Source organism: Neolamprologus brichardi, unplaced genomic scaffold (assembly GCF_056152115.1).
Source record: "Neolamprologus brichardi isolate AB-2024 unplaced genomic scaffold, ASM5615211v1 NODE_ptg000031l+_length_7269946_cov_1, whole genome shotgun sequence".
Lineage (NCBI taxonomy): Eukaryota > Metazoa > Chordata > Actinopteri > Cichliformes > Cichlidae > Neolamprologus > Neolamprologus brichardi.
The window spans coordinates 476090-503874 of NW_028270136.1; the positions used below are offsets into that span (position 1 = coordinate 476090).

The 27785-nt window shown below is 41.5% G+C and overlaps 2 protein-coding genes and 1 long non-coding RNA gene across 5 annotated transcripts; 2 read left to right on the plus strand and 1 right to left on the minus strand.

Annotated features, from left to right (window-relative positions):
- Positions 1–8523: 8523 nt before the first annotated feature.
- Positions 8524–19112, minus strand: LOC102777224 (uncharacterized). 3 transcript variants are annotated; one of them, XR_004844153.1, is made up of 3 exons: positions 19030–19112; positions 9318–9456; positions 8524–8750 (listed from the first exon to the last, which is right to left on the minus strand). It is a non-coding gene; the product is annotated as an uncharacterized LOC102777224 (long non-coding RNA). The 3 variants fall into 3 exon arrangements; XR_004844152.2 differs by having other exon boundaries at positions 18789–19071; XR_437519.3 differs by lacking the exon at positions 19030–19112 and adding an exon at positions 11156–12023.
- hoxb6a (homeobox B6a) lies at positions 9813–15316 on the plus strand. Its single transcript, XM_006806239.3, has 2 exons — positions 9813–12254; positions 13916–15316. Exons 1-2 carry the CDS (start codon positions 11681–11683, stop codon positions 14194–14196), a joined length of 855 nt encoding a protein of 284 aa, XP_006806302.1. The 5' UTR covers positions 9813–11680; the 3' UTR covers positions 14197–15316.
- Positions 18386–21959, plus strand: hoxb5a (homeobox B5a). The gene is made up of 2 exons (XM_006806240.3): positions 18386–19278; positions 20567–21959. Exons 1-2 carry the CDS (start codon positions 18597–18599, stop codon positions 20812–20814), a joined length of 930 nt encoding a protein of 309 aa, XP_006806303.2. The 5' UTR covers positions 18386–18596; the 3' UTR covers positions 20815–21959.
- Positions 21960–27785: the final 5826 nt, after the last annotated feature.

Consider the following 27785-nt stretch of genomic DNA (forward strand, 5'->3'; position numbering starts at 1 on the left):
TTAGTTGCTCATATACAGTTTATGTTAGTGTATATATATATATATATATATATATATATATATATATATATATATATATATATATAAACACCCAGCACGCCCCTGATATTATTCCCGGGATCTGCTGGAGCCACTCGCCTAGCTTGGGAGTCACCGCACCTAGTGCTCCGATTACCACGGGGATATATATATATATATATATATATATATATATATATATATATATATATATATATATATATATCAGTGTGTGTGTGTTGTGTGTTACTGAGTAATTTTATATACTGAAAACATCATTTTAGTGACAAATATTTAGACAAATGAAGACTGAATATAATATTTTCCCCTAAACTTAATTTTTAACAGTCACTTATTTTGAAAGATGTGCTTGTAGATATAATTGATGCTAGCACAGTATTCTTCGAGCCCTGTAAAACTAAAGGATGGAATTATAATGTAATAAAATACAAGATTTGGTATCTAGTGGGATCAAATATTTGTACAAAACGCAGTTGTTTTGTTTGTTTGCTTGATTTTAAAACAAACAACCAAACATTATTGACTATACATCGATCTATAACATCAATAAAGGCAAACGCTTTTTCTTCATCACCATTTCAATATTTAAAAATCTTTTTTATGTTACTAAAGAAAAGGGTGTTATTTACAAAAACGTGCTTCAATAATCCAAGTCCTTTAGCAACAGCAGAAAATCTGTGTTACTTAAGATGCGAAAAAAACGGACTTTCTTGTGTTGTTGTTACATCCATTATTCTTCGGCCAAAAATATCAAGTGTGCGCCTTTAGTATCATCAGACATTTCAAGGAGTGTTTGCCTTAAAAAGCCACCCAGTATCATAACATGAGTGTGTGTGTGTGTGTGTGGGGGGGGGGGGGGGGGGGTGGAATTGCATCCATGAAGAGGCCAAAAACTCCAATAAAGGCATCAGACAGGACGAATACACCAGATGGGAGGATGGACTAGTTCTTCGTCCTGCTCTATCTGCTCTATGCAGTTGTTTTGTTTGTTTCAGTTAAAATTTAACTCGAGCTATTCAGATAGAGGAAGCATCGGATCCCCTACTCCTGCTAACCAGACAGTGTGCTGGTTTGGAAAGGTCACACATGGGTCAGTGAGGGTTTAAAAGCAAATCTGAAATCTGCCAAACGTCGAGCCTGTAAATAGGACGCATCATACAGAGGATGACAGCGATAAATGCAGACTAACTTGACTAACAACACAGAAAACACTAATTCTGCTAATATTGGCGCTTTTGATCATATGTGATGTGGTTCCAGTCTGCTGTCAAAGCAAATTCGCTTATAAGCTGGGTTTTAATATCAACGAAACCTAATTTAAACGTTTGAAAGGTCTTATATTCTTTGAAGAGATCTTCTTGTAGTAGATGCGGGGAATGGTTCGTCATACTGCAGCAATTTAGACTGCAACCTCTTTAAGATTCAGGAAGCGTTGGATTTGGACTTCTTTGTGGGAGAACAAGACCTGCATTACCAAATAAAATGATGCGTTCAAAGACTTTACGTCAGGTGTAGTCCAGACACTCGTCGTTGAAATGACTCTGATGTGCTTGAACATTTCCGATTTCTAACTGTATATCTGTAAAAACATTAATATACTTTCGCTGCAGTTTCTGGCTATCCTCGGCTTCGGGCCTGCAGGTTTTAAATGGTGACGCCTTGCCGCATTGCGAAACCACTTTTACTCACAACGTTTCAAGCCGGGACAGTTACTACACTCCACTGCTGATGTTTTTTGTTGTTGTTGTTTGTCTAGAGATCTCTCATTTAACTGATTTTCACTTTTACATTTCCACAGTAGGCTACGGTACACTGCGTTCAATCCCTTGTATCATAACACTTTAAACGCAAAGAATGACGTTTAAAATAATTTATTAATGATTTAAAAATGTCGCATAGGCGGCTTCAAAAGATGAGAGATTTCTGTTGATTCAGCTGATTCATATTTCAGCACCAGGGACGCAGACTTTACGTCCGTGCCACTTTCACAAAAGAAAACGTGTCTGTGTTCTGACACCAGGTCTTCTTACAACAGCAGAACACGGAATATTGGTGTTGTACTAAAAAAAATCTCAAATGCAGTATGGAAACAGAAACTTGTTTGCTCCACATTATTCCTCCTACCTTTTCTTTATATAGCTACATCTGGTTTCTGAAACATTTTGGGTCTAAATATTGTCACGTGTCGTTAATGAAAATATAATGCAAATATGCCAGTGAAGATAATAAGGAAGCTCTGTCTAATTATCTAAAAGGAACAAAAATCAAATAAATATAAAGCATGAAATGAAAAATCCACAATAACGCGTGGCAAAATTCTTCATGCTCTCCAGTGCTTTGAAAGCTTTTAGCTTGCTTTTTAAGAAGCAGTCGAAGAAGAAAATGGCGGCCTGGAGAATGAAATAAGAGAAGGAGCAGCTCGGTTCTAACAACACTCCATGAAGAAATGCAATAAATTCTTTGTTGTTTTATGAAAATTTACAACTTTGTGATACAAGTTTATGAGTGACCGCGCGCGGGGATTGGCCGACGGGCGGGTCATGTGGACGCGCTTAACGTGAACATGAACTTTTTATGATTTCCCAAGTGGCTATATTGCTGCAGCACTCCGCTCCGGCCCGAGCTGCCGCCTGTCCTTCCCTGCTCCTGCAAGGCTCCACTCGGAGTCCGGCCACCGCCAGGAAATGAACACCCGGCTGTAATTAAACGGGCGACTTAATGAGAATATTTGTTGTGACTGTGGAAACCGGCACGGCGAGACGCCGACAACAAGCCGCCCCTCCCCCTCCTGCTTCTTCTCTTCCTGCTTCGCTATGGCTTCTTGCTCCGTCTGGTCTCGTGCCGCTGCTGTCTATTCCAAATTGGCGGATCTGGATGAGGACAGTTCCGCTGTGATGAGACAAAGAAGGGGCGAGCAGTGGGACCCAACCCGGAGAACGCATCCCGGAGATGCCCTCATGATTTACATTTTTAATTTCAATTTGACATTTGATTTGATTTGTCACTTGTCACTGCAAGGATGATGAAGACTACGGTGGTGGTTTGACGCCTGGGTGACAGCAGTCCCCCATCCCCAGTTCCTGCACTTCCTCAACATTACATCCACCTAATTACCACCCAGTGCAGGGCTGTCTCGTGCCAGTCCAGAGTGCCTGACTTGTTCGAACGCAAGGAAGTGACCGGCAAGTGTGTGGGCTCGTGACAGATTATCAACAAACGGTAAGAGCTGTCCACGCACGTTTAACGCAACCCTGCATGATGCGTATTGTTAAAGGAGCAGAAAAAAGGAGTCAGGGCGGCTTTTCTCAATTCTGCAGAATGTAGTTGATTCATTTGTTTTTTGTTTTGTTTTGTTTGTTTTTTCTAAACGAAGCGTTGCTCCGCCATTTCAGAATAAACGGTTTCCTAGCTGGATCTATACAGATATATTGGTTAGTTTAAATAGTGGTATTAGCTGTCGAGGAGCCATCTATTGCTCGAAACTCGGCTGTTTGAGAACTGGAAGATTAGCTTCCAGCTTTTCCTCCAAAAGCTGCGCATTGTTTTTGCAGGAAGGGGGCAAATGTGCACATGAAAAAGACTGGCTTTGATCTGATGGCTTTGGCAGAATTTGAAGTCCCTCATTTACTATGACTTTTAAAGATCAAAGCAACAGTTTTCTGTTTTGGGGGTTTGCATCTGGCTGCAGGTGAATTGAAGATGAGCTTCTGGGGTTTTTGTCAGTGTTTTACTTCCAGCGTGTAGCTTTTTCTGTTTCGATGTCTTTTTCATTAGATTGACAGCGCGAGTCTGTGTGTGTGTGTGTGTGTGTGTGTGTGTGTGTGTGTGAGAGAGAGAGAGAGAGAGAGAGAGAGAGAGAGATAGTTTACAAGCACAGGAATGTTTGTCTGTCTCACTTTTATGACTTTGGTTCCCTTCTCATTTCCTCCCTGGAGCAGACTTTTTTTTTCTTTCCCAGCAATCACAACCCCACAGTCACAAACACATCTGTAGGTGTCATCTCCTTGGTCTCCAATTTGTTGCCGTCTCAAATATCAAAAAGCCAGACTTTTCATCTCAGAGCACACACACACACACACACACCTACACACACACACACACACACACACACACACACACACACACACACACACACTTGATCACAAGGACAAAAAAAGAAGATTTTATTTTTATCTTTACCCTTGTCTGACAAATCATTATTACCCAATGTTTAAAGCTTATATGGTTTTTCTTATTGTAACATGTTGTTATTTACTAACGCTTATATGTGCTCATATGTAACCTTGATATTCCTCCTCATACAAAACAGGGTCTGACTGATTATCTAAGAACATTGCAAGTCTGCAAACGGCTGTGGAAATTTTCGCTGGACAAATATACACTTTAACAACTTGTATTTTACCTTATAGTAATTTATTTGGTTGTTGTCAAATTATTCACAAACCACTCATAGAAATGTATGCACATGTATTTTTACAGTTAAACCACATTTCGAGTCGTTTCCAATTCCGCTTTGTAGATGAACAGCTAACACAATCATTCTTATGCAGTAGGATGGTTTAAAACACACAGTAGACACAAGGATATGCCTAATAGTAAGCTGTAGCATGATGAACATATATCCTAGAATCAACAGGCTTGCTTCGTGAAAAATTCAGTATTGTCAATAAACACCAGTTCTTTAAGATAAAGTCACTGCCTCGTTTTAGGGATATATTGTGAGCCACATGCAATACGCCGTGCCGGACTTTCTAAAGCCACGATCACACTAAGTCGTGGCTACAGATCTGCGGCACTTTTCAAATTCTTTATTCCGTCTGTAGTGGTAAACGGAACATAAATTAATCGTGCATTCGTTAAGTTACGGGGTACGCTGAACGTGATAAGTAAAACAAACGCAAACATAGAACAGAGAAACAAAATGTATAATAAATTGGTATATTTTTTTAATCTGTTTGCGATTGGAAGGGATTTCTATTGTAGGGCCTATCTTACAATATAAAGCGCCTTTATGAGACTGTTGTGAGTTGGCGCTGTATAGATGAAATTTAATTAAATTTGAAATTGAATTTCTTTTTGGTCCCAGGTACCGTGAAACAGTTGCTTTAAAAATGTGACTTTATTGAAATGCATTAAGCATACTTATGGGTTTTAACAAACACGTATGCTAAAATATTTATATTTTTGTCGCAGATATCAATATAGTATTGAGATTATTGAACAGAGAAAGTCCACGCAGAATCTCAAATCAGCTATTGACACTCATTATTGTCAGCAGTGTAGTATTATTTTTATTATTATAATCATTGACTAGGTTTAGAGCAGCAGTATGCGTGTGTGTTTATGTGTGTGTGTGCATTAATAATCACGGACTCGAGAGATGTTCACGGTCTTATTTACCATATTTAGAAGTGTCATTTTTAGTTATACATTTTTCACATACTACAGATGTAGTTATATTTAACCGTCAAACAATATGGATCATATACAGATGCTAAAGTATGTCTTGAAATTCTGGAACTAAAATGGATAATTTAACACAAATAGAATTGTTATATAATACTAAATGAAGACTAACATTTAGAGAGTGGTATATAAGGTACGAGCAATGTGTGTCTTTCTGTCTTGTGTTCTCTGTTTTGGTAGATAAGTTGAAGCCAACAGTCTGTTTTCCTGTAAAGCTGTGATCACACAGCTCTGGGAGCAACGGTTATAGACAGACACAATCCGGAGGCTGTTTGTGTTCGACGGCAGTCCTTACAATGAAGCTTCAGAGTAGCCCAGAGTCCGCACTTAATAAGACACTCTGGTGCCATCTAGTGTTCCGTTAACAACAATACCAAAGAGCACATAGACACATACACAGGTTCTTCTTTCTCAAGACTCGGAAACACAAGTTATACATCCTTGGGTCAGTGTCAATGCGATTTACAAAAACCATGCCCGCAATTTTACTTATGTATTACCTCTGGAAAAATAATACCAGGTCAACCCCAGCGAGTGGCACAAAAAGCTTTTGTGTGCTTTCACAAGAGTGTATGCTGAAGATTTTTTTTCTTTGTCTTTGATGTAGGGTTGGAAAGGTCGACTTGTAGCACTGAGGTAGAGAAACGGGTGTTTCTCTCCGTCCTGCTTTGTTGCCAAGGTTAGGCTGGGTGCTGTTACACTGGTGAATGAAACGTGGAGAAAACCGTGTGTGTACAAAATCCCAGAAGAATGCTGTGCTTGTGTGTGCGCGTGTTTGCGCGTGCGCACGAGCACTGGATGTGCTCAAGGAAAAGTAATTCTGGATGCAAAATTTATGCTGATTGGTCAGGAGGGCTGTTTCGGAATAGAGCGGCAAGCAGGGAATGTGAGTGCATGTGCTTCACCGTGTTCGTGTGTGTGTAAGCATATTAATTCGTCCTTGCTTTGTGGTTTTATCACTTGCGCTTATCTGTAAATCTGTTGTGCAGCCCCACTCAGATATATGTTTCCAGTTGTGAACGTGTGTGTAATCATCTGACAGACCCTCATGGAGGGAAAACTGTGGCGTTCTGTTTAATTTATGACTTTAGCATAGTCTCACTTTAAATTGAGTATTCAACTTCAGTATTGTGATCAGATACAACATTTGTTTTCGCTTCACCTATTTGTGGTCTGCGCAGCGGATAAATACCTCGACAGGATTTTCTGTGCTGTTAGAATAACGATTGCCAGGATGATAGTACCAGAAGATAAATTATTATTATTATTATTATTATTATTATTATTATTATTATTATTATTATTATTTGTCTGACCAAATAATGTCGAACAACACAGTTTGAATAATCAAGCTCGGGTCTTCTTATTTAGCCGAAAAATATGCGGCTCTTTCTGATGCTGCATTCACCCACCCGTTAAACTTTAACTGGTCCCGAGGCCTTTTGTGGCTGAGGGCTCGCGTCCACCGGTAATAGTCCAGTGAACTGACCTGGAGCGCGTGCTCACAGTACCCTGAAGGACGCGGCGAGTCGACTCGCGCTGCCTGGAAACGATTAATATATTAAACAAGAGAAAGTACTAGTCAGGCATTTTTTTGGAGTTTGTCATTAACTGGTGAAGCAGAAGAGGTCTCTTTCTCTCTCTCTCTCTCTCGCGCGCACACACACACACAGAGCGAGAGAATTAGCAATAGAAACTGTATGTATCTAAACTCTGAACACATGAACTTTTTATCTCCAAGCATCGCAACTTCTGGAATCTTCTATACGATCCTAAGAGCGAAAGTATTCTACTTATGTCAAAAAATGTCCCCGTTTTTTCTGACATGGGTAAAACCCATAAAATATCTAAATGAATGACATTATAACAGACCACCTACTTAAAATGACAAGGACAAGGACCAGTCTGATGCGCGCAGAGTTTTGAACTCCTTTTTGTAAATAACTCGTACTAAAATGCCACATAAGAGTAATTTAGTAGGATAAGCAGTGAATTTTTAATTTCATAGACGGTTAATTATTTAACCCGTGAAATGCACTCGATCCTATCACTGCCACGGCTGAAATAAACCACAGGTGAGATGCACAGTGCTCGTTACTTGTGCGGAGAACAGCACATTTGTTCATCTGCTGTTTTGCTGCGGGCCTGTTTTTCACTTCGTAGCCATTCCTCGGACTTTACAAGGAGTCATAAAAAGTCATAAAACCATAAAAGTCCTGAGTTCTCTCTTTCTCCTTCGCACATACCCCCCCCCCCCCACACACACACACACACACACGCGCGCGCGCAAAAGGTGAAAGGGACCCATAAAGCCATAAAGCAGCCGCCTGACTCTTTCAGCTTTAATTGTCGATAATCTCTGAAGTTTCCCGGATTCCTGGAGTTCCTTCAGCGCCTCTCGGCTGTTTACTCTGAAGCTGCACCAGTAAATTTACTGTGCAGGAATACAGCAGGCTTAAAACGCATATCCGTTTAGAAAAAAGATGGGATTTGTAATTGTCATCCAACCAATTTTTAACGTGGGAGAATGTCCCAGAATATTAACTTTTTTCTTTCTTTGTTTTCTGAAATAATCTAGACCATTCCATCTCTCTACAGTTTCTATTTATTTGTGTCATTATGATTCATATACAGATTTCGCTTCTTGTCATTACCCTGTTATTAGTGTTGGACCAGTGGTAAAAACTTAATAACTATATAGCTAATGACTGGAAGGCTGTTAGCCTACTGATTTTGGGGTGGTTAAAGCAGCTAACAGGCCATCCGAGGTAGCTTATGTTATTTGTGGTCTTTTAAGTCTCCCATTTTGTATTGTAGTTACTCAAATAAATAATTCGTTGAACTTCGGCACAAAGGTCTAGCACACCCAATGTCATGGTAATGCTCTCAGCAGCGTCGGTACACAGCCCCGTTCCCTTTTTTTCAATACTGGTGGACGGCAAGTTAAAGTTTGGTAGACTTCAATATCCCCATCGACACAAGGAAATATCAGGCAGTAAAACACAACAAAGCATAAGGTCATGTGACATAAAATGTGACTTCTTTACTAGCTTTAAAGCAGACTATGTCCTTCTGCTATTCCTTTATGTCCACCCCACTCCTCTCCCTGACACACACTCGCACAGGGACCAACCATCCGGTTCTCAAATAGCAAAATGTTTCCAAAGTTTAGGTGCATCCGTTTTTTTTCTTTGCTCTGCTATTTCGTGTCGTCTGCCGCTCGCTTCTCCCAACTGCAATTGCATCTGCAATGACACATAAATATATGTCCACTTGAAACATGGAGGACAATGTCATCATGCAGTGTTGCCTATGAATATTTCCATGCAGTCACATGATATAAGATGATAAGATGATGATATTTCATGTTGCTTTTCCAGCATTAGAACCAAACTACAAGTTCGTGAGATCTCCTCTGAAGTTATTCTTAAAATGTTACATTAATCTATACTTTAAATAAACTGCTAATCTCTGCAAAATTGTCATATAAAATACATAGATGCTTCGTAACAAAACTTTCGGTATGTTACTATACCAACACTTCAATTGGCTTGACAATATTCTTAGCTTAAGCAGAGCTGTACCTCGAATCAGGAAAAGCTATGATTCTGCCTTTATATTATTATTATTATTATTATTATTATTATTATTATTATTATTATTATTATTATTTGTATTTTTCAAATTTCTTTTTTCATATTTACTCTGTGGGCTGCTGCTGGCATAGGCCTACCACAGATATAATACCAAAGCCACAATCACGTTAATACCGTGCTAATGCAAATAGGCTGTATATATAATAATAGTATTACCGTCTTGTGTGTGTCCCAGGCTGTAGGCCATGCCTGTCCTGTCCCGACTGTTAGTGCTCATTAATGATTACACCACAGTCAGCTCCAACACAATGCTGTTGCTTCCCGTTCCCACAAAGTGGAGAGGAAACGGAGCGTCCTGCCAACAAGAGAGAGCGAGAGAGAGAGAGAGAGAGAGCGAGAGGTCAAAATAAAAGTTCAGAAGACAGATTCTCCATCAGTCTGTGTAATCCTGCATAGAACGCGCGGCTCGGGGATTAAATTTTATATTTGTCCTCCTACGACGAACAGTATTACTTTAAAACGAAGAGATGGAGGAACTGATGAAGTGGGGAGGTGAAGTAAAAGTAAAAATAGGCTTTGTCTCTATCGGTAGTCAAACTGTCTACAGTTTGGCCATTCAGACAAGTCAGAGCCTGTAGAGGAAGCACAGAAAGACACCGAGAGGGGGGGGGGGGGGGGGGTGCTTATTTATGACTGCGGTTATTTTACGACCTCAGCGACACATATTCCGTTTGTGACCGCGAATGAAAAGCACGCCGAAATACCCCCACCCTCCACCCAGCTCGACCCTATTTATTCTCCTCTCTAATTTTGAAGAAGGAAAGGGAGGTTCTAATGTTTCTTTGCAAAAAGAGTGCAAAATGTGTCTGTGTAAATTTAGTTTTTATTATTCTAAGGGATGATAATAATAATTTGTGACACTAGCGTACGACATTAGCTACGTTTGTTTTTCTTTTAACATTTATAATTATCGTTCCATATAGTGTGAAACTGAGAAAAAATATAATTTAATTTTACAGCAGTAATGCAGTATGTTTTTTGTTAGTGGTAAAACTAACAAATCTATAATAACGGCGTTTTTGTTTGTTTTTTTATTCGAAGACTTCATTCTAATTGTTTTTTTAAACAATGCAATATATTTCGGTTCAATATAAACATGGACGTGGCCATTTATATATTGAAAGAGCTTCAGATGCGTGGGTCTAATGAGTGTCAAGATGACGCTAAGAAAAAAAGCAGAAAGAAAAAAAATACTTCTTTTCTTTTTCCTGTTTTACATTTCAGGCTAATCAGTGTCACCGGAGAAGAAAAAAGGAAAATAATAAATCACTGCACACATTGATCAAACCCAGCACCCTCTGGCACAGTATAGGAGTTACATTTTTCTGACTGAATAGTCTTATGGTACTCATATAGCAGCATATGTATGTGTGTGTATATATATATATATAACATTTCTCACTATCAGATTATGTGCCGAAAATCCCTTCCAAATTACTAAATTAGTCTTCTGCTTTAGAAAATAGCAGCCTGCGATAGGAGTAGGACACACACACTGACCAAAGAGGGGACATAAACTACCCAATCACCAGATATACCAATTGCAAATATACAACTCTCCAATTACATGGCCCATATTATATAGTAGGCTGAATCTAATACTAGCATCACACACACTGCACCACACACAAGACGCGCGCACGTTCCCGGCTGTGATTTACGCTCCACAAATTCATTTTAATGCGGTCGGTATTATCTCCAAAGCGCCGGGAAACATATTTTATTATTCGGTTGCCTTCTCTCCCAACCCCAAGGGGAAAACGCGCATACGTGTGAGAACTGCTGGTTTTTATGGGTCCAACAACAGACGGAGGAAGACACACGGGGAGAGAAAAGAATCAATTTAACGCGCCGAGGATTCCGGTGTGATTGTGCAATGTCACCGGGAACAGAAGGAAGATTAGAAAGAGAGATTAGATACGAATTAAAAAAGAAAGAAAGGAAGAGAGCGTGTTTGTGTGTGGTGGTGGGGGTGTATTCGGTAGTTCCCAGACCTCCTCCTCTTCCTCTTCTTCTTCCTCTCCAACGAAAGGAAAAGAGCGAACGAATGCCAGGCACAGACGCGTCCCATTGGTCAGTTCGAGGTCAGCTGGTGTCTGCCCCCCAACCCCCCACCCGATACCCCTTCTCGCCCCGTCCCGTGTTCTCCGATCGCATACACACGGAGAGGTTCTCTCTGTTGCCCCCCACCCTCCACACGCCCCTCCGTCCCACACTGGCACTCAGCCCACCTAATACACCCCCCCTCCTCCCAATCTGCGATACACTAAGTGATAGCGGCAGCCCGTCGGACTGTCGGCTATAAAACACAACAAATCATAAAGTGCAGGCAGGGGAAGGCAGAGGAAGCAGGACGGGAGGGAGAACCGTTAGCTGCTAGCCGTTAGCCTCTGCCTACTCCTCCTCCTTCTCCTTCTTCATCGAGTGAACGTTGTTATTGTGTTTGTTTCGTCCCCTCCTGTCCTCCCCTCTCCTCTTCTCCTCTTTTCCGGCTTCTCCTCTTTTTCTTCTTTCTCCTGATGAATTCCTATTTTGTCAACTCCTCTTTCCCGGTGACGCTACCGGGAACGGGTGGAAGCGGGCAGGCGGCGGCAGCAGAGTCGTTTTTGGGTCAGATACCTCTCTACTCATCGGGATACGCCGCCGACCACCCGCTTAGGCACTACCCGGGGGCAGCAGCCGTTACCGCAGCCGTGGCATACAGCACCGGCGGACCCGGCGCACACCAGGACAAACCGTACCCGGCATCCACCTACTACCAGCAGGCGGCCAATGGAGCATATACCGGACACCGGGCGACAGCAGCAGCGGCGGGGGTCGGTGTTGGGGGCGCGACCGGAACCGGTGCCTGCGACTACGCCACGGCAGCGGCGGCCGCGGCGGCCGCAGCTGCAGCCTCGAGTTTCTACAGGGATAAGGAACACCCGTGCGCTCTGGAGGAGCATCAGCTCGCGCTCAGTCAGGACGGCGTGCAGCGTAAAACAGAGTGCGTAGGGCTCAGTGCAAAGGGGCTTTTCGGAGAAACGATGGAAGACAAACAGTCGGCGTCAGTGCCCATTTATCCATGGATGCAGCGGATGAACGCCTGCAACGGTGAGTGTCTTCTTCTTCCTCTTCCTCTCTTTCTTGCATATTTTATGATCCCAGTCATAAAAATGACGTTTGTTTCCTCTGTCAACCTCTGTTAGATTTCCTTTCCTTTTTCCCTCCTCCTGCCACAGAAGCTGCTTTATGATCCCCGTTTGTTGACCTGTCAGTCCGTCATGTGCGCTGTATTTTATTGTCCGTCATAAAACGGGTTTGTTTGCATTGCGGGTCCTTTTACTGTAGCCTGTGTGACCCGCGACGATGCTACCTAGTAAAGCAAAGTGTGGGGGAAAACAAGGAGCAGATAAAAAATTAATGATGTAGATAAAGAGGAAATACAGAGATAAGTCCAAATATCCACACTCTATTAGTCATTCGTTTATTCAAATGTGTCTGAATAGTTCATCTCTTTTATTTTTGAAAACGCTTTTCCTCTCAGACATACTCTGCTTTGAGACATGACCAATATGATGCGATAAACACTGTTTTGTTTTTGCAAACGTTTCTTTTCTGTGCTGATAAAGATATACCTATTTCCTGTTGCTATTATTGGTTTTGACCTTTTCTATCTTATCGTTTATTGAGCCTCCGGAGTTAACTTTGCAGCGTAGACAGTGTTATTCACTGTTGATTCAAATCGTATATAGATATAGCCTAAAGTTTAAAGTGAAAGTGAGGCAAACCGTGGGGGAAATAATGTGAAATAGTCTCATTTAGCCGGCTCTCCTAAAAGTTTGTGCTTTTACACTGTTGCATGATTTAACCTAAAGTGTTAAACACTGTCCTGTGCTGCAAACCATCCTTAAGAGAGAAAAACGGCCTGTTGAGGGTAGAATGAGTAATAGCAGATGATGCAGAGCTAGTGTTTTATAAAGCCCTGCAGGACACTCCGAGTTATGACAGATGAGGTGGTAACATACTTCGCCGCAAATAAATATATATGGAGGAAAACAAAGAGCGCGTTATAAATGACAGTTAAAGGTGCAAATAGTAGCCAGAGAGAGGGGAAAGTTATTTATGGTCATTTGGATTTAGATATGAATAGCTTGTGGCATGCAATCCATGCTCTTACTTTCAAATCAATACATAAATTGAAGTTGCCTTAATTGCCTTATTAGTGAAGATCGGTGTATACACCCCACAACGGGAATTTTTTTTTCTGAATTTACTGCTACTTACCACCAGCAACATTATATAACATAGTTATTCTCCGTGTTTCATAAACCATGACGTTCAACTTTCCTGTAGAATGATTGTTATTGTTTTTAATTAAACAAAATAAGAAATCCAAGTTTTCACTTTTCACAAAGCCAAAAATAATCTGCGGCTTCGCAATCAGAGTAAGTAAACATTTTACTAAAACAATGTTAAATTCACATTAAAACAGTGTCCTTAAGGGATGGCGCACATTGTTAGATGGCAGCCATCGTCTGCATTGTTCTTTAATGTGAACAGTACTAATTCTTAATTTAAGCGGAGGGCAAAATAGCCTAGATAATACTAAACAGGCACTGTTGTGGAAACTTATAGAATAGAATAAAATAGAATAGAATAGAATATGCATGTGATGAACTTTTCTGGTAACTTTTTCTTAACAGAATAGTTAACGCCTCAGTGTTGTTTTCTTGGTTCAAATGTCTCTGTCTCTTTCTTTCCTTGCTTCTCAGGGACCTTCAGTAGCCCCGGGAGACGCGGTCGGCAGACGTACACCCGCTACCAGACGCTCGAGCTGGAGAAGGAGTTTCACTTCAACCGGTACCTCACGCGGCGACGTCGGATCGAGATTGCGCACGCGCTGTGCCTCACGGAGCGACAGATTAAAATATGGTTCCAGAACCGGAGGATGAAGTGGAAGAAGGAGAACAAGCTGATCAACTCCTCTTCTACATCCTCTTCTTCTTCCTCTACGGCTAACGGTGCAGATGAAGAGGAGAAACGGACTGAGTAATACAGGACCAAAAATAAACTAATGTAAGACACGTAAAAGGAAGGGCAGAATAAAAGAGAAGACATGCTGATTAATCTCATGCCTCCAAGTTTTTCAAGAGCACCCCCCCCCCCCCCCCCGCGCATTTTTTTCTCTCTCTGTTGTTTTTCTTTCTTTCTTTTTTTCCCTCACCTGAGCAGTGGTGAAACAACGGAATGGGGGGATTTATTTTTATCCCCTTTACATCAACTCTTTCTGTGGGCTGTACTTGAGTGGTCTGATATTTGGTAATAATTTGTAAAACACTCTACAGCAAAGGTTATGTAACTGTGGAAAGGGACAGATACGATAAAACCTGGGAGGGGAAAGGAACATGGCGTTAAATTAAAGAATACAATAGATGAATGAACACTTTTTTTAAAGGCCACCAACCTAAGGCCACAAGTAGTTTTAAAACACAATTTATCGCTGCATTCCGCCTACCGATTTTTTTACTGTACTTTTTTATGGCTATGCATATTTAATTTATTTTATTTTATTTGTTATTCTTTCAAAGACATCATGTAAGGCACTTGTTTTAGGGTTTATAACTTGTTTTGGGGGCTTTAGAACTTGACATCCGGCTGTTTCCTTCCTGATTTTGTTTCTTATTATTTGTAAATGTGTGTAGCCTTTAATACCTTTAAGTACAGGTGCAAGTATGCTCTGCATATACACGAAGGGAGGAAAAACTATTGGAGGTATGTATGTCTTATGGTGTTCATATTTAAACTGTACAGAAATAAGCAAGCGGAAAACGCCTTGTATGGTGAAAATAATGTAACTACGATTGCGGGGAAATTTTCAATATCGGGAAACCTGTTGAAGCTTTGGGTGGGGTTGCGGTTGTTAACCTACTGATGTTATTCGCCAAACTACCTAAAACATTCAGGAAAGTGTATATTTTATCGATTTTTACATGTTTTGGTTATGTGTTATTGTCAAGTAATCACATATACTACCTATGACAAATGTTCAATAAAATGTAAAGGAATTTATGGAGAAAGGTTATTTTTATAACGGGGATAGGGTGTGTTTGTGTGTGTGTCTTGGGGCATGAAATGAATTTTCATTCATTCTAACATTAATTAACGCGCAGTAAAGGTTGGTCAAACTCAACATTACTGGATTTGAGATTGGTTTATTTTAAGATTTAGAGGACAACTTTAACACGCTTGAGCCTTTTAGCCTCTTACTGGTGTTAAACGCAAGGCTGCGGCCAAACAGGCGCACGCGACGATCTGGAAGGAAAGCGACGAGGAGAGTGAGCTGCTGATGGCGGGCTCAAACTAAATGATGACCAGAGTGAGGCAGAGAAAGTTGACCTCTCCTCGAGCCCTGCGGCCAGACACGTTACACATAGACACACACTTCACGCAGACAAAGTGGACAATGTCCTCGTGACCTTTTAACTCTACTTGTCCCCTGAGTGACCGGCGCGTTGTATCCATCTTGGAAGTTTCACTGATGCGGGTGCAAACACACACACACACACACACACACACACACACACACACACACACACACACACACACACACACACACACACACACACCATTCTGCACATTAGCTTATCTCATGTAACATGAAAACCATAAAGACAAATATGGTCTAAATCAGAGTTACTTTAGAATGATTTCATTTGCCGGCTTTTCATTCAGAACTTTCGAGATATATTTCTGAATGTTCGAGTTATGGGTATAATAACACACATAATAAGCATAACAGAGAACAGATATTTATTTATTTATTATTTGACGGTCTTAAGTCATACCAAGCTAGTACTGTTATTATAGCATGCATCTAACGCATGCACATTTTAAGTTTAGAAAAAAAATCCTGTTGGAATACTGCCAAGACAAAAATGGCATAAGCTGGTAGTAAATAATTAATAAGCACACCTAGAAAAACCAGCCTCGTCTCTGTGCGAGTCGAAGAACTAAAGATTTCACATGATTTAATTAATGATACTTTTAGTTATGTTATGTTTGAATTTAATACTTTGAGAGACAAATTAAGAATATAGTGAGACTCGCAATGAAATTACCTCAAGAGAAAATCTATTAAAGCGTATTCTGCAGCACAGACATATTCAGTGTACGTTGGTTTCTTTTTGTGTTGTGGATATGACTCGATTGGCGATTTCGTTCCCATTTTGAATCAGTTGTATGACTACGTGCTGGCAGATGTTCTATGTTAAACACAGTGGAAATGGTTTTACTGTGAATCAGGGGGGCTTGTCTTTACATATTGCACATACGTGCTTGGTGTTTAACATATTTTAAGGAGAGAAAAACGAAGAGGAAATGTTTCATGTTGTTTTGTTCTTTCTATCTCTACTGAAAGCTGTTCTCTACTGAAAGTCTCAATTTTGAAGAAGAAAAATTGTTTGTTTGTTTTTTGTTTGTCTGTTTAAGACAACTGAGCATTAGTTAGAAAGAGTTTGTCTTAGACCACAATCTATAATTGCTTAAAATATCAAAATCTCCAAAAATGAAGCATATTGAAATCTGCGTGGCTCTTTGAATGAGATTATTAGAATAAAAGGAACTGCATCTGTGCGCAGGCACTGGTTGCAAAATGTGCTCTAATCTGGACTCATACCTTAAATTCTGACCCTCCTTTATTCTTACTCAGAATGCGACAAGTTCAATATAACATAAAGTAAACGCAAAACATGTACAGCTCAAGAGATAGGTAGGTTGAGCGAAAGAAAGGAGATGGATGGATGGATGGACGGATGGACGGACGGACAGATAGTTTTATTCTATGCTAAAACTGAATGACGATTGTCTTCAAACTGGCCTTATTGAAATATTTAAATATTTTTCGTTCAGTGAGCTCTTTCATGGAACAAATTCAGCGCGATTGTGCTGATCTATAAATACCAAAGGCAGTGTGCTGAGAGGAGTGTGACAGCTGGGTCTTTTGTGGCTTTAAACCCCATGTTGCTGTTGTGTGCTTGCCCGTGTGTTTTAAATGTGCCTGCTACTTTGTAATATTCAAGATGAATCCCATTCCAACGGCTGGTTTCTTTAGCCGACACTCTGAAATGTGGCCTGCAAACTGCACACATTTCCCCACTGAGTACATCCATTTGTATCATTTCACACATACACACAAAGCTCTGGAATTCTTCATCTGTCGCCTGTTCTAGCTGCTGTGCCGGAGTTACAACAAAGCGTGTACACCCGAGCGCACACTGAGGCCTACTTCAAACACGCAAACGTTAGACACACACAGGCACTCCCGCGGCTGAAATGCATCCAAACCCGGGAATCAACAAATCATAAATCAGCAGATTTCCATCCAGTGTGGACGTCACAGATCAGGTTTAACATTCCTCGTCTGCAGCTGCAAGGGAGGCTTGCAGTAAGAAAGAAAGAATGTACAGTCGCAGGCCAGTCGAATTGTCATAACTCAAATATTTTTTGTAGTGTTAACTGTTTAGTTTGGTCTGTGATGTATTTATTTATTTATTTGTTTGTTTATTTTTGCCTAATTTTTGTGATATTTTGCACTATATTTCCTATTGGTGTTTTGTACCTGTGCCGGAAGTTGAGGTACAAACAATTAGTGCAGCAAGTCGAAACACCGCATAACACAAAAAAACACGTGTATTTTATCGGTGAGACCGCTTTCTGGCAGAACTCCGGGATAAATATCAACAGCTATCAGATGTATGTGGAGAAAGGCTAGTTACTATTTTTTATACCATGGTGTTCATTATTAACGTTTGATTTTATGGTTCTTACGGCTCTTAATTGTGAGACTAAGCAAAAGGTCAATTAACAGAGCTGAGTGATGAACAAACACACACACACAATGTTTTTTTTTTTATAGCAGCTGTCATGGACTCTTGTGTGTCCTTTCTCCCTTAACGCTTCTTTCTGTGCAATAAATTATATCTGCAGTAGGTGGCGCTCTGAGCTCACCCCCGACACCTCTAGCAATAAAGAGAGAGAGAGACGGAGAGAAAGAGAGGGAGAGCTTCCCCCGCCCAATCTTTATCATTTGAAACCTTAGAGCATAAATTACCTCTCTAAAGTCATCGGCGAGAATTTACGACTGGTCAACAAAAGCACGTGACCGTCCCCCTCCTCCTTCCTCACTACGTGTGTGTCTCTCTCTCCTCCCTCGCCTCACCCCTCACCTCCCCCATCACACACACACACCCCTCCATCCAACACACACACACCACCCCACCCCCATATTTGGACGGCGCATACATAGCTAAAAACGAAGTACAGTGCAACGCCATAATTCACTAATACATCATAAATCGTTGAAAGTACCAGCGTTATAACGACCCAGAGAAATCTAACAAATCAAGCGCCCCTTAGTACTCAACTATAAACCTGCAAGTCTCTAAAACAACCTAAATGAGCTCTTATTTTGTAAACTCGTTCTCGGGGCGCTACCCAAATGGCCCCGAATATCAACTGCTAAATTATGGAGGCAGCAGCGGCGCAATGAACGGCGGGACGTACAGGGATTCTTCCTCCGCCACCATGCACCCTGCGACGGGCTCTTACGGCTACAGCTACAATGGCATGGACCTGACCGTCACTAACCGGGGAGGGGGAACCAACAGTACCGCCAACGCTGGAGGACACTTCGGGGGCGGCTCAGTTGGTGGGGACTCGCGGGGTTTTGGCTCCCCGGCCCCGGACAGGGGGTTCAGACAGCCATCTAGCTGCTCCCTCGCCTCTGCGGCGGACTCCCTGCTGTCACCCGGCAACGAAAGCACAAAACTGGGCGCCCGGAGTTCGTCTCCTCGCTCGGATCAAGCAGGAAGCGGTAATCTCAGCTCACCAAACCTGTCCTCCGCCTCCTCCACCGGCGGTGGCGGCACAGTGCAGCGTTTCACCGAACTGGATGACGCGTCACCAGAGACCGAGGACTTGCAGCATAACCGGGACACCAGTCACGCCAGCAATCCGCCACCCAGGACCGGGCATAAGCAGGAGGGCGGTCCGACGGGATCAGCCGCTGGCAACACTGGCAGTGAGGCGCAGACACCACAGATATTCCCCTGGATGAGAAAGCTACACATTAGTCATGGTACACATTGGTCTTGTGTTTACAACTTATTTACCATGTATCCTAGAATTTTCGGGCGATAACATTCATATGGCTGGTTCAGCAGAATAGCCTCCGTGACACATGGGACTGGTAACAGTTTAGTGCTTGTTGTACCTATATCGGGGCTTCTTAAAATGCACATTAATGATTGTGCAGAATTATTGCTGCTTTGATCTGTGTAAAGTGGATGCTCGAGAACAGCAGGAAGATACCCAATTAGCCACGGTTCTTCGTTTTTCTCTGCACCCTACCAGACTTTTTTCTACTGCGTCAATTTCATATTTTCATGTGGCAGTCAGAAATCAGTTGTCAAGATTATGAATCTCAAAGGAATGCCATTTAATCGTGCGCATTGGGTTAATATTGATGCTTCCATTTTAAATTATGTATTCATGTTTTAAATACTGATATGAAGATCTAAAAAAAATCGAAGCAGTACACCCCAGAAAAGTCTTAGTAGAAAATTCCCATTACATTTTCGTGTTTTAGAAATCAGGAACGCCGGACAATTGCCCCTTCTGTCTCCTCTTTTTTATTTTAGCAAATTCCACAAAAGCGTCATAAATCTGTCAGGGGAGAGACGAAGGGAAGAAAAACTCAACAGGGCTGGGAAGCTGCAGACAGAGCCGGGCAAAGAAAGAAAAAAGAAGCAGAAAGTGAGGCCAGGAAGGCTTTGGAAGCGGTTTGCTCCTTTGAAAAGTGAAGCTTTATTACGGGTGGGAACTTTATTAAAAAGGTGAGGTAGAGGACGGGGCAATAAAACTCTGAAGGGTGTAAAAAAATGGGGCATATAGAGAGGTGATGGTGAAGACGGGTGGTTAAAAAGGGAAAAAAAAGTAATGTGACAGATAAAAGCAAATGTTTTAACCCAGGCTGTGGAATGGAAATAGCAGAAATAAAATGTGTCAAGAAAGGTTGTGGTTAGGATGATGGACAGTTTTACTCGCTGTAGGCCTGCCTTTACGCTTGGTGATTTTGATAAAACAGTAAGTTTAATTCCTTGTGTATGCGTGGGGGCGTTAGAGGTTGATACAATAAAACAAACACCTGTGGCTCCAGTCTATGAGAATCCTTTGACTCATAGAAAACATCACCCTAACAGAGGCGTTCGTGACTTTAGATTGATATTTTCAAGTAGTTCTCTTATACTGGAGTGTACTTTAGAGCGCTGTAGAATTGCGCACTCTATTTTTGGACTCAATGACAGCCCGTTTCTGTCGCGTGTTGGCGCATCTTTAAAAGCCCTTTGTCCTCTCATCACCCTCAGATATGACGGGCCCCGACGGGAAACGGGCACGAACGGCGTACACCCGCTATCAGACTCTCGAGCTGGAGAAGGAGTTCCACTTCAACCGGTACCTCACGCGGCGGAGGCGGATAGAGATCGCGCACGCACTCTGCCTCACGGAGCGGCAGATTAAAATCTGGTTTCAGAACCGGAGGATGAAGTGGAAGAAGGACAACAAATTGAAAAGCATGAGCCTCGCCACTGCTGGCAGCGCCTTCCAACCCTAGAAATATCTTTGTTTTAAACCAGAATCTGTCTTCGTCCATCTCTTTAGAGATGATACTACCATGTACACGCTTCCCTGGAGGAGGGAAGAAACAAACCAGAAATTAAAAAAAACTTGAAGAAAACAACAAAAGAGAGGCCAGCAAAAGAAGAAGACGAAGAAAAAATATTCCAAAATGTAATCAGAAACACTTAAGAGTACTGTACAGAAGTGCAGCACTTTTCATTTGTTCGGTATGTCGGTCTTTGGTGTTTTAGGGCAACGTAAAAAAGAATCATGACTGTGGTACTTGCTCTTGTAACAAAAAAATTGTTTCTTTATGTTGTCCTCTTTTAAAAAAGGAGGGGAGTCACGGATAAATATGCTACCTACCTTATGTCCTACTTACAACATTGCTACCTACCTATTGTTTAATGTCTACGTATCGTTTTATGTGTCAAGTGTGAATTTTTGTAACTGACCAAGTGCTTTCTAGAAAAGTTAGCATGTGAGCGTTTATTGTAAGTTATTTACATCCAGTAAGGCACGTATACCCTCGCCTACCCCAAACCCACTATACTCGCTGTCTTACCATTAAATTCTGCGCTATTTTGAAGCAGAAAAGGTGTGTGTGTGTGTGTGTGTGTGTGTGTGTGTGCGCGCGCGTGTACGTGTGTACGAGTTTGAAACTTAAAAAAAAATCACTTTGCCTGTATCTGTTTATCCATCCAAAAAGTTGTGTACAGCTCTACTATTCAAAAAAGCGGAACTGTATTATATTGTTATTATAATTGTAATTATCGGTTCTATGCTTCTCAAATTATGTATATAGATATATATATATTGACATTTTTAAATGTGACCAGTTGGCTATTTGTAGGTGCAGTGTGCGAGTTCGTGTTTATATGAGTGTGTGTGTGTGTGGCTAATGGCTACCGTCCATTAAGGCCTGTAACCTGTCTGCCAGTGAGCTTTTTGTATTTGTTTGTAGCTTCAAGTAAAAAAACTAAAACAAAAAAAGCAAACAAGAAACCCAATAAAGTTCATTGTACTCATTAAACAGAAAGACTGAAGCAACTGCTCATAATAGAAACAGTTCCACAAACAGCTTAAGGGGAATCTAGATTGATACCGGCTTTGTGTGTGTGTCTGTGAGTGTGTGTGTGTGTGTGTGTGTGTTTGTATAACATACGGAAGAAGGGATTCGAACACATATCGTTTTTGCATATTACCTCATCTATACCATATTTATATCATATATCTTTATGCAAATCTGGGACTTTGGTTGGCATCAGTTGCCAAACACTGGTGGCTGTGGCTTCTCCAAACTGCACGCGGAAGTCTTCTTATACCGAACACCAAATTGCTTTCTTTGCATATCCATAGGTGCTGTACCAATGTGCCTCAATAGTTAGTAGTGGCGTGTGTGGTTATTTACTAAAGCAGTATTATATATTGTGCCAACAATATCAAACCATTTACTATTTTACCTGACTTCCAATATAGGCTGAAATCAAGTTGTTTGATTTTACATTATGTAGATCTGGCTTAACTCTTCAATCCGAGTTTAAGTGTCTATTTTTGATTTTCGCCTCTTTTTGTAGTTTTTTACGCACTTTTTAACATATAATGCACAATAGGTACACCATGCATAAAGACGCAACACATCAAGCATGATTGTGAGCATCAAGCGCGCAATCACTAAGGGGGCCACACACACACACACGCACACACACACACACAGAATCACTGGGTTTACTGACAGTTTCTTTTTCTTTCTTTTATATGTGATGAACATCAAAAGTGGTCAACACACACATAGAAGAGAGATAATTACAAATACAAGTATACACAGAACACACACTCACAAATCAGTTCTCGACTCTGCTGACCAACTCTGACAAGACAACAAACTACCCGCGGTGGACAAATTGGTCACTTTTTCTCCTTTCCGCCCGAACGAAGGCTACTCCCGGGCAAATTAAGTTTCCTCTCCTGTAAACAAGCGACTGAACTTTTAAACTCACCGGCTCATGGTGCTGCCGTTTCCCTACTCCTACAAGGCTTTCCTTCTGAGTTGCTGGGGTGGGGGTGGGGGCTGGACACAGCCTCTATCTCCTGCTTCTCCTCTGTGTGTGTTGAGATATATTTTAAAGCTAACCCCCTTCTACTTTGGGCTAAACTGTAAAAAAAGAAGGCGGCTTTGACATTTACATGTCAAACAAAGAAGGGTTTTTATCTCCAAGTTGGATCGTAAAGGTCAAGCCTGGACTCAGACTGATACCTCTCACTGGTTCGCTTGCAGTCACGTGGGGTCCCATAAGCTTAGTTTTATGGTTTTGGGGAGTTGACAATGTACTATATATTTCGCATTCTCCAAAGCAAGTGACGGTTTAACTGCTTCGCGGGGATCCTAAAGAGGTCAGTAAAGTAGACAGAGAAAGGGAGAGAGGGAGTATGTGAGTGTGAGAGAGAGCAGGCCACTGCTACCGGCCGCTACTCCAGCTCCGGTTCACACTACACTCGGAGACCGTTGATCTCCGCTCTGCTTTGCTCTGTGGACGCCGGAGAGAAAAAGCTTGGACTCACAGCACAGTAAGTAGTGACGGCTGTCTGCAAGTGGGGGCTAAGTGAGGAGAGGAGTCGGTAAAGTGTGTGTGTGTGTGTGTGTGTGTGTGTGTGTGTGTGTGTGTGTGTTAGAGAGAGAGAAACAGAGAAAGGGAGAGAGAGCGGGGGAGGGTGTATAGGTGGTGGTGGTGGTGGGGGGGGGGGGGGGGGGTATAATTACCTTGTCACTCACTATGTAGTTCTAGGGTATTAATGCGCTGGCGGAGTGCCGCCATGCTCCGGTGTATTTGCCAGCGACAATTAGGACTCGGAGAGTCCTTGTCGTCACCGGTTCGGGACGTGCGATAGTTATTACCTCACAGATGACGCAAGATTAGAATTGTCTTTGTATGTGGCAGTATCCCCACATTTACGCGTTTCATTTTGTGCATAATGATGACGCGCAAAGTAAGAATGGCAATTACTATTTGGTTTACTGTGGGGAGAGGTGGTTGGTAATAAACACAAAGAGACTAAATTCATACAGTGATTTTAAATCTGTGTGTTTGTATACAAGTATGTGGGTTATATGCTGAACTTTAGGAAAATAAGACGGAAAACCTGTGCGCGTTATTTTACCACTTCCTTTTTGCATTTTCGAATTTACTTGAACTATTTTGATAATACGTTAGCTGAAAGGCTAATGAAATCACACCGAACAGCAAATGTTGCAGATTTCGGTTTATGTGATCTTTGAAAGCGTAAAAATCTTCTGACTCATATGTTCACTCCGTTCATTCTGTGATCAAATAACATTTTTACCCATGGCCAAACTTTGTAAAATGTAAAATGGATTTTGTAAAGGATTATGAGTTGGAAAAATCAGCCACTACACTGGTGGAGAAGAACACGCAGGCGCGTATACACAGGCTGTGCTGATAGGCGTTCTTGGGCACAAGACCTTGCCCCCATGTTTTTCTGTTTTTGATGCCGGATGCATGTGTGTGAAACAGCTTTGTAGATGAAAACAAGGTTCGCCAACCAAGTCCTTAGAGGTATCGGTTTTACGCCGGGGCTTGGGCCACACGCCACACACACACACACACACACACACACACACACACACACACACACACACACACAAGGAAATGCTGGTAAATTAACCCAAACCTGCCAGACCCCAAACTAATTCTTTTACTCTGACCAAAGTGTTACCAACTTTCACAGGTGCAGGCACTGGAGCGAATATTGGTGAAATTGTTGACACAAAAACAGACGCTTAAAAATGCAACATCAGTCATGTATTCTAATACGAGCTAAGCGTTCATCAAATGACACGAAAGCACCCTTGATGAAAATATAACTTTAGATTCAACCAAACCAAAACATGATAGCTTTACTTAAGCTAGCAAGCCTCTATCAGTCTTGAAGTTAAACGGATACCCAAATAAATTCTCGTAAAGAATTGAGTTATGGTACGGGTCTTTGACAGAACAGAATTATTGCATATTTTAAGGAAATGTTAACGAAGGTAGATGACACAAACATGATTTATTCTATCAGAACATAAGATTCACACAAAATACAACGTGAACTAATCGATTTAACACGCTATAGCATATAGCCATAGTTTATCCTCTAAAATGAACAGGGTTGTACTTTTGTTTTATTTGTGACACGGATAATCGTAGTTTAAACCTTTAGTTGGTGAACACCAGTACAATTTTATCAAGAAATATACAAGCTGGTCGTGTTGTGAGTAAACTAGGAGAAGAGTGGTAACTGTAGCTATAGCTCTTTTCCGACCCTCCAAATCTAGCTCTTCTTCTGTCTAGAGTGGGACTGAAGCTGTCACACGAGCCATCCTCTGCCCCGTGCACGCACTCACCCTGTTGCTTTGAGCTATCGTGTAAATTGTTTGATATGTTATGTTAGAACTGAAGCTCAAATTTTGATACACATCAAGTCCAAGCTTGTTTCTATCAGTTCTTCTTTTTTGAGAGGTCAGTGTCCACTGGTTTACATCGCCATGGCGTCAGTTAAAGCAGCGACGCCATAATAACTCCATAAAATGAACAGATTTCTGCATTGAAGACGGTGACAACATGAGGAAGATGATTCCCAGGCACAAGAGAAAATGCTGTCTGCAAAAAAAATTCATATCTGTTTAGAGTTATTATTACGCTTAATGCCACATGTCACATTAAGAAACCTTAATTTGGAATAAAGCAGAACAAGGCCAAAATACGCTGTTTATGTTCTGACAAAATGTAATCTGTTCACAGAAGGATTTTTTATGCTGTAGTTTGATTTTTTTTTTAAGCAGTTATTTTGTCTGTTTTTTTAATCTAATAAAACCTCTCAAAGGAAGTATTCTCCACTCTTTTTTACAAAGTGTTTTGCAGTGGAAGTAAACCTGAACTAAACCTATTCTTACAATATTTATACATACAAGGCTCCTTCAAGTACGAGCCTATTTCTCCTACCTACCACCACCACAGAGTTAATCCTGTGGCCTCTGTGCTGCTCTAATAAGAGAGGAGAATTCCACTTTTCGGAAGTCCCTCTCTCCGCTCAAACTCTCATTTATTATGTTCACTTTACATGTGAAGTAAGTCCGGCTGGCTGGTTGGCCCGATGTATTTTCAGTCTGGGGATTCCTGGCGCTGCCCTCCGCCATCGCAATGATTTTTCATGAGCTTCACAAGAATGCTATTTAAAGTCATGTTTGGGGTGCCATAAATTATTGAGGCACCGGTTGAAGGAGGAAGACAGGGATAGGGGAGTGAAGCAAGAAGGCTCTTTCCCTCACTGTAAACGTTTATCTGATAAAACAAATGAATTCCTTTTTAAATTAAAAAAATATAGTTGATTAATTACCTTAAAATAATAGAATGTTTCCCAAAATCGCAATGGTTTTTATTTCAAGCCATTTTTACTTTGTGGCGCAGTTAAGCACAGTCGAACGTAATTCCAAAAACAGAGAAATAAGGAAGATTTTTTATTTTTAAAAGAATTTTATTTAAATGTAATGTAATGTAATTTAATGTAGGCCCATTTTATTTGGTTTCATTTATTATTATTATTATTATTATTATTATTATTATTATTATTATTATTATTATTATTATTATGTTGCTCCTTTTTCCGTCGGTTTATAAATACATACACACGAGCGTTTCGGGAACGGCCTAGGTCCTTGAGGAAGTTTCAGTTCGGTAAACAGGAAGGCAAAAAAAAAACCCTCCCTATTTCATTTTTCATCAATTTCCTCCTTTTAGTGATGATGCAGGAACACCTCCCTTTAGCACCAAGAGCCTACACTCTCCCTATAGCTCCATAACCTGTACACACGCAGGGACAGGACATGACACGCGTGACACAAAGTAGTTCCTTTTCTTGTCCGGGTAAGCGAGAGAGGCTATGACATGGGAAGGCGCAGCAATGGCTTTGTATGGGCTCCTTTGTTTTTGGTGTGTGTGTGTGTGTTTCCCGTTTATGTACACAGGGCAGCTCCAGTATACAGACGCGCTTCTTTTCAGTATTATGTGTAATATGTGTATTATGTGTAGAGACTTGCTGCTCCTTTGAACCTGTCCAAACTGTCAAAAGGCGCTGAGTTTGGCTTTACAGCCTGTGTGTTGGTGATGATGAGTGGGGTGAGTAACTAATGCGATCGGCCCTTTTTCTCCTTTCCATTGCGCTGCAAAGGTGTGTGTGTGTGTGTCTGTGTGAGAGCGGCTGCTTTGTGTAGGAGTAAGTGGGGTGTGTTTTGCTGTGTTTGGTAGATTTATTGGAAGGGCATGAGAGAGCTATGTATATGTATGTGTGTGTGTGTGTGTGGGGGGGGGGGGGGGGGCTGAGCATGGGAAAATATTCTGATTGTGAAGAAATCACTGGCTTGTGAGACAAAGTTCCAATTTAATTATTTTATGGGTGTTTACTTGACCCAAATTACAAATTTTGGGCGCTAGCCAAGGTAGTAAAAAAAAAAAACAACAATAACAACAAAAACCAACTGCCAACCTTTGCCCATTTTCCGCAAATCCCTGTGCCTTTTCTTCCCTCGTGTCACTTGGTGTGATTGCGCTGCATTTAAATAGGCATTTGCGGCCTTAATATCTTCACCATAGTCTTGAGGTGAACCACGCGGCCAAGCCTCATGAATAATGCATACCAAGAAGTCACCGCCAGGTCAGCAGACAGGCTCTGCTGACCTGGCTCTGCTCTGGAGGAAGAAAGGCTTGCAGGTCGGCGTTAACACCCCCCCCCCCCCCCCCCCCTTTACAGAATTCAAGTGTATGTATATTTACCTCACCAACATAGTGGGCGGGTGGAATGAACAGGTGGTTGCTTTAAAGTGTTCTCCATTTTGATGGTAAAAAAGGGAAATTTGCCCAAGCCAAACGTCAAACTTCGACAATTCAGGTGGAGCACTGGGCAAAT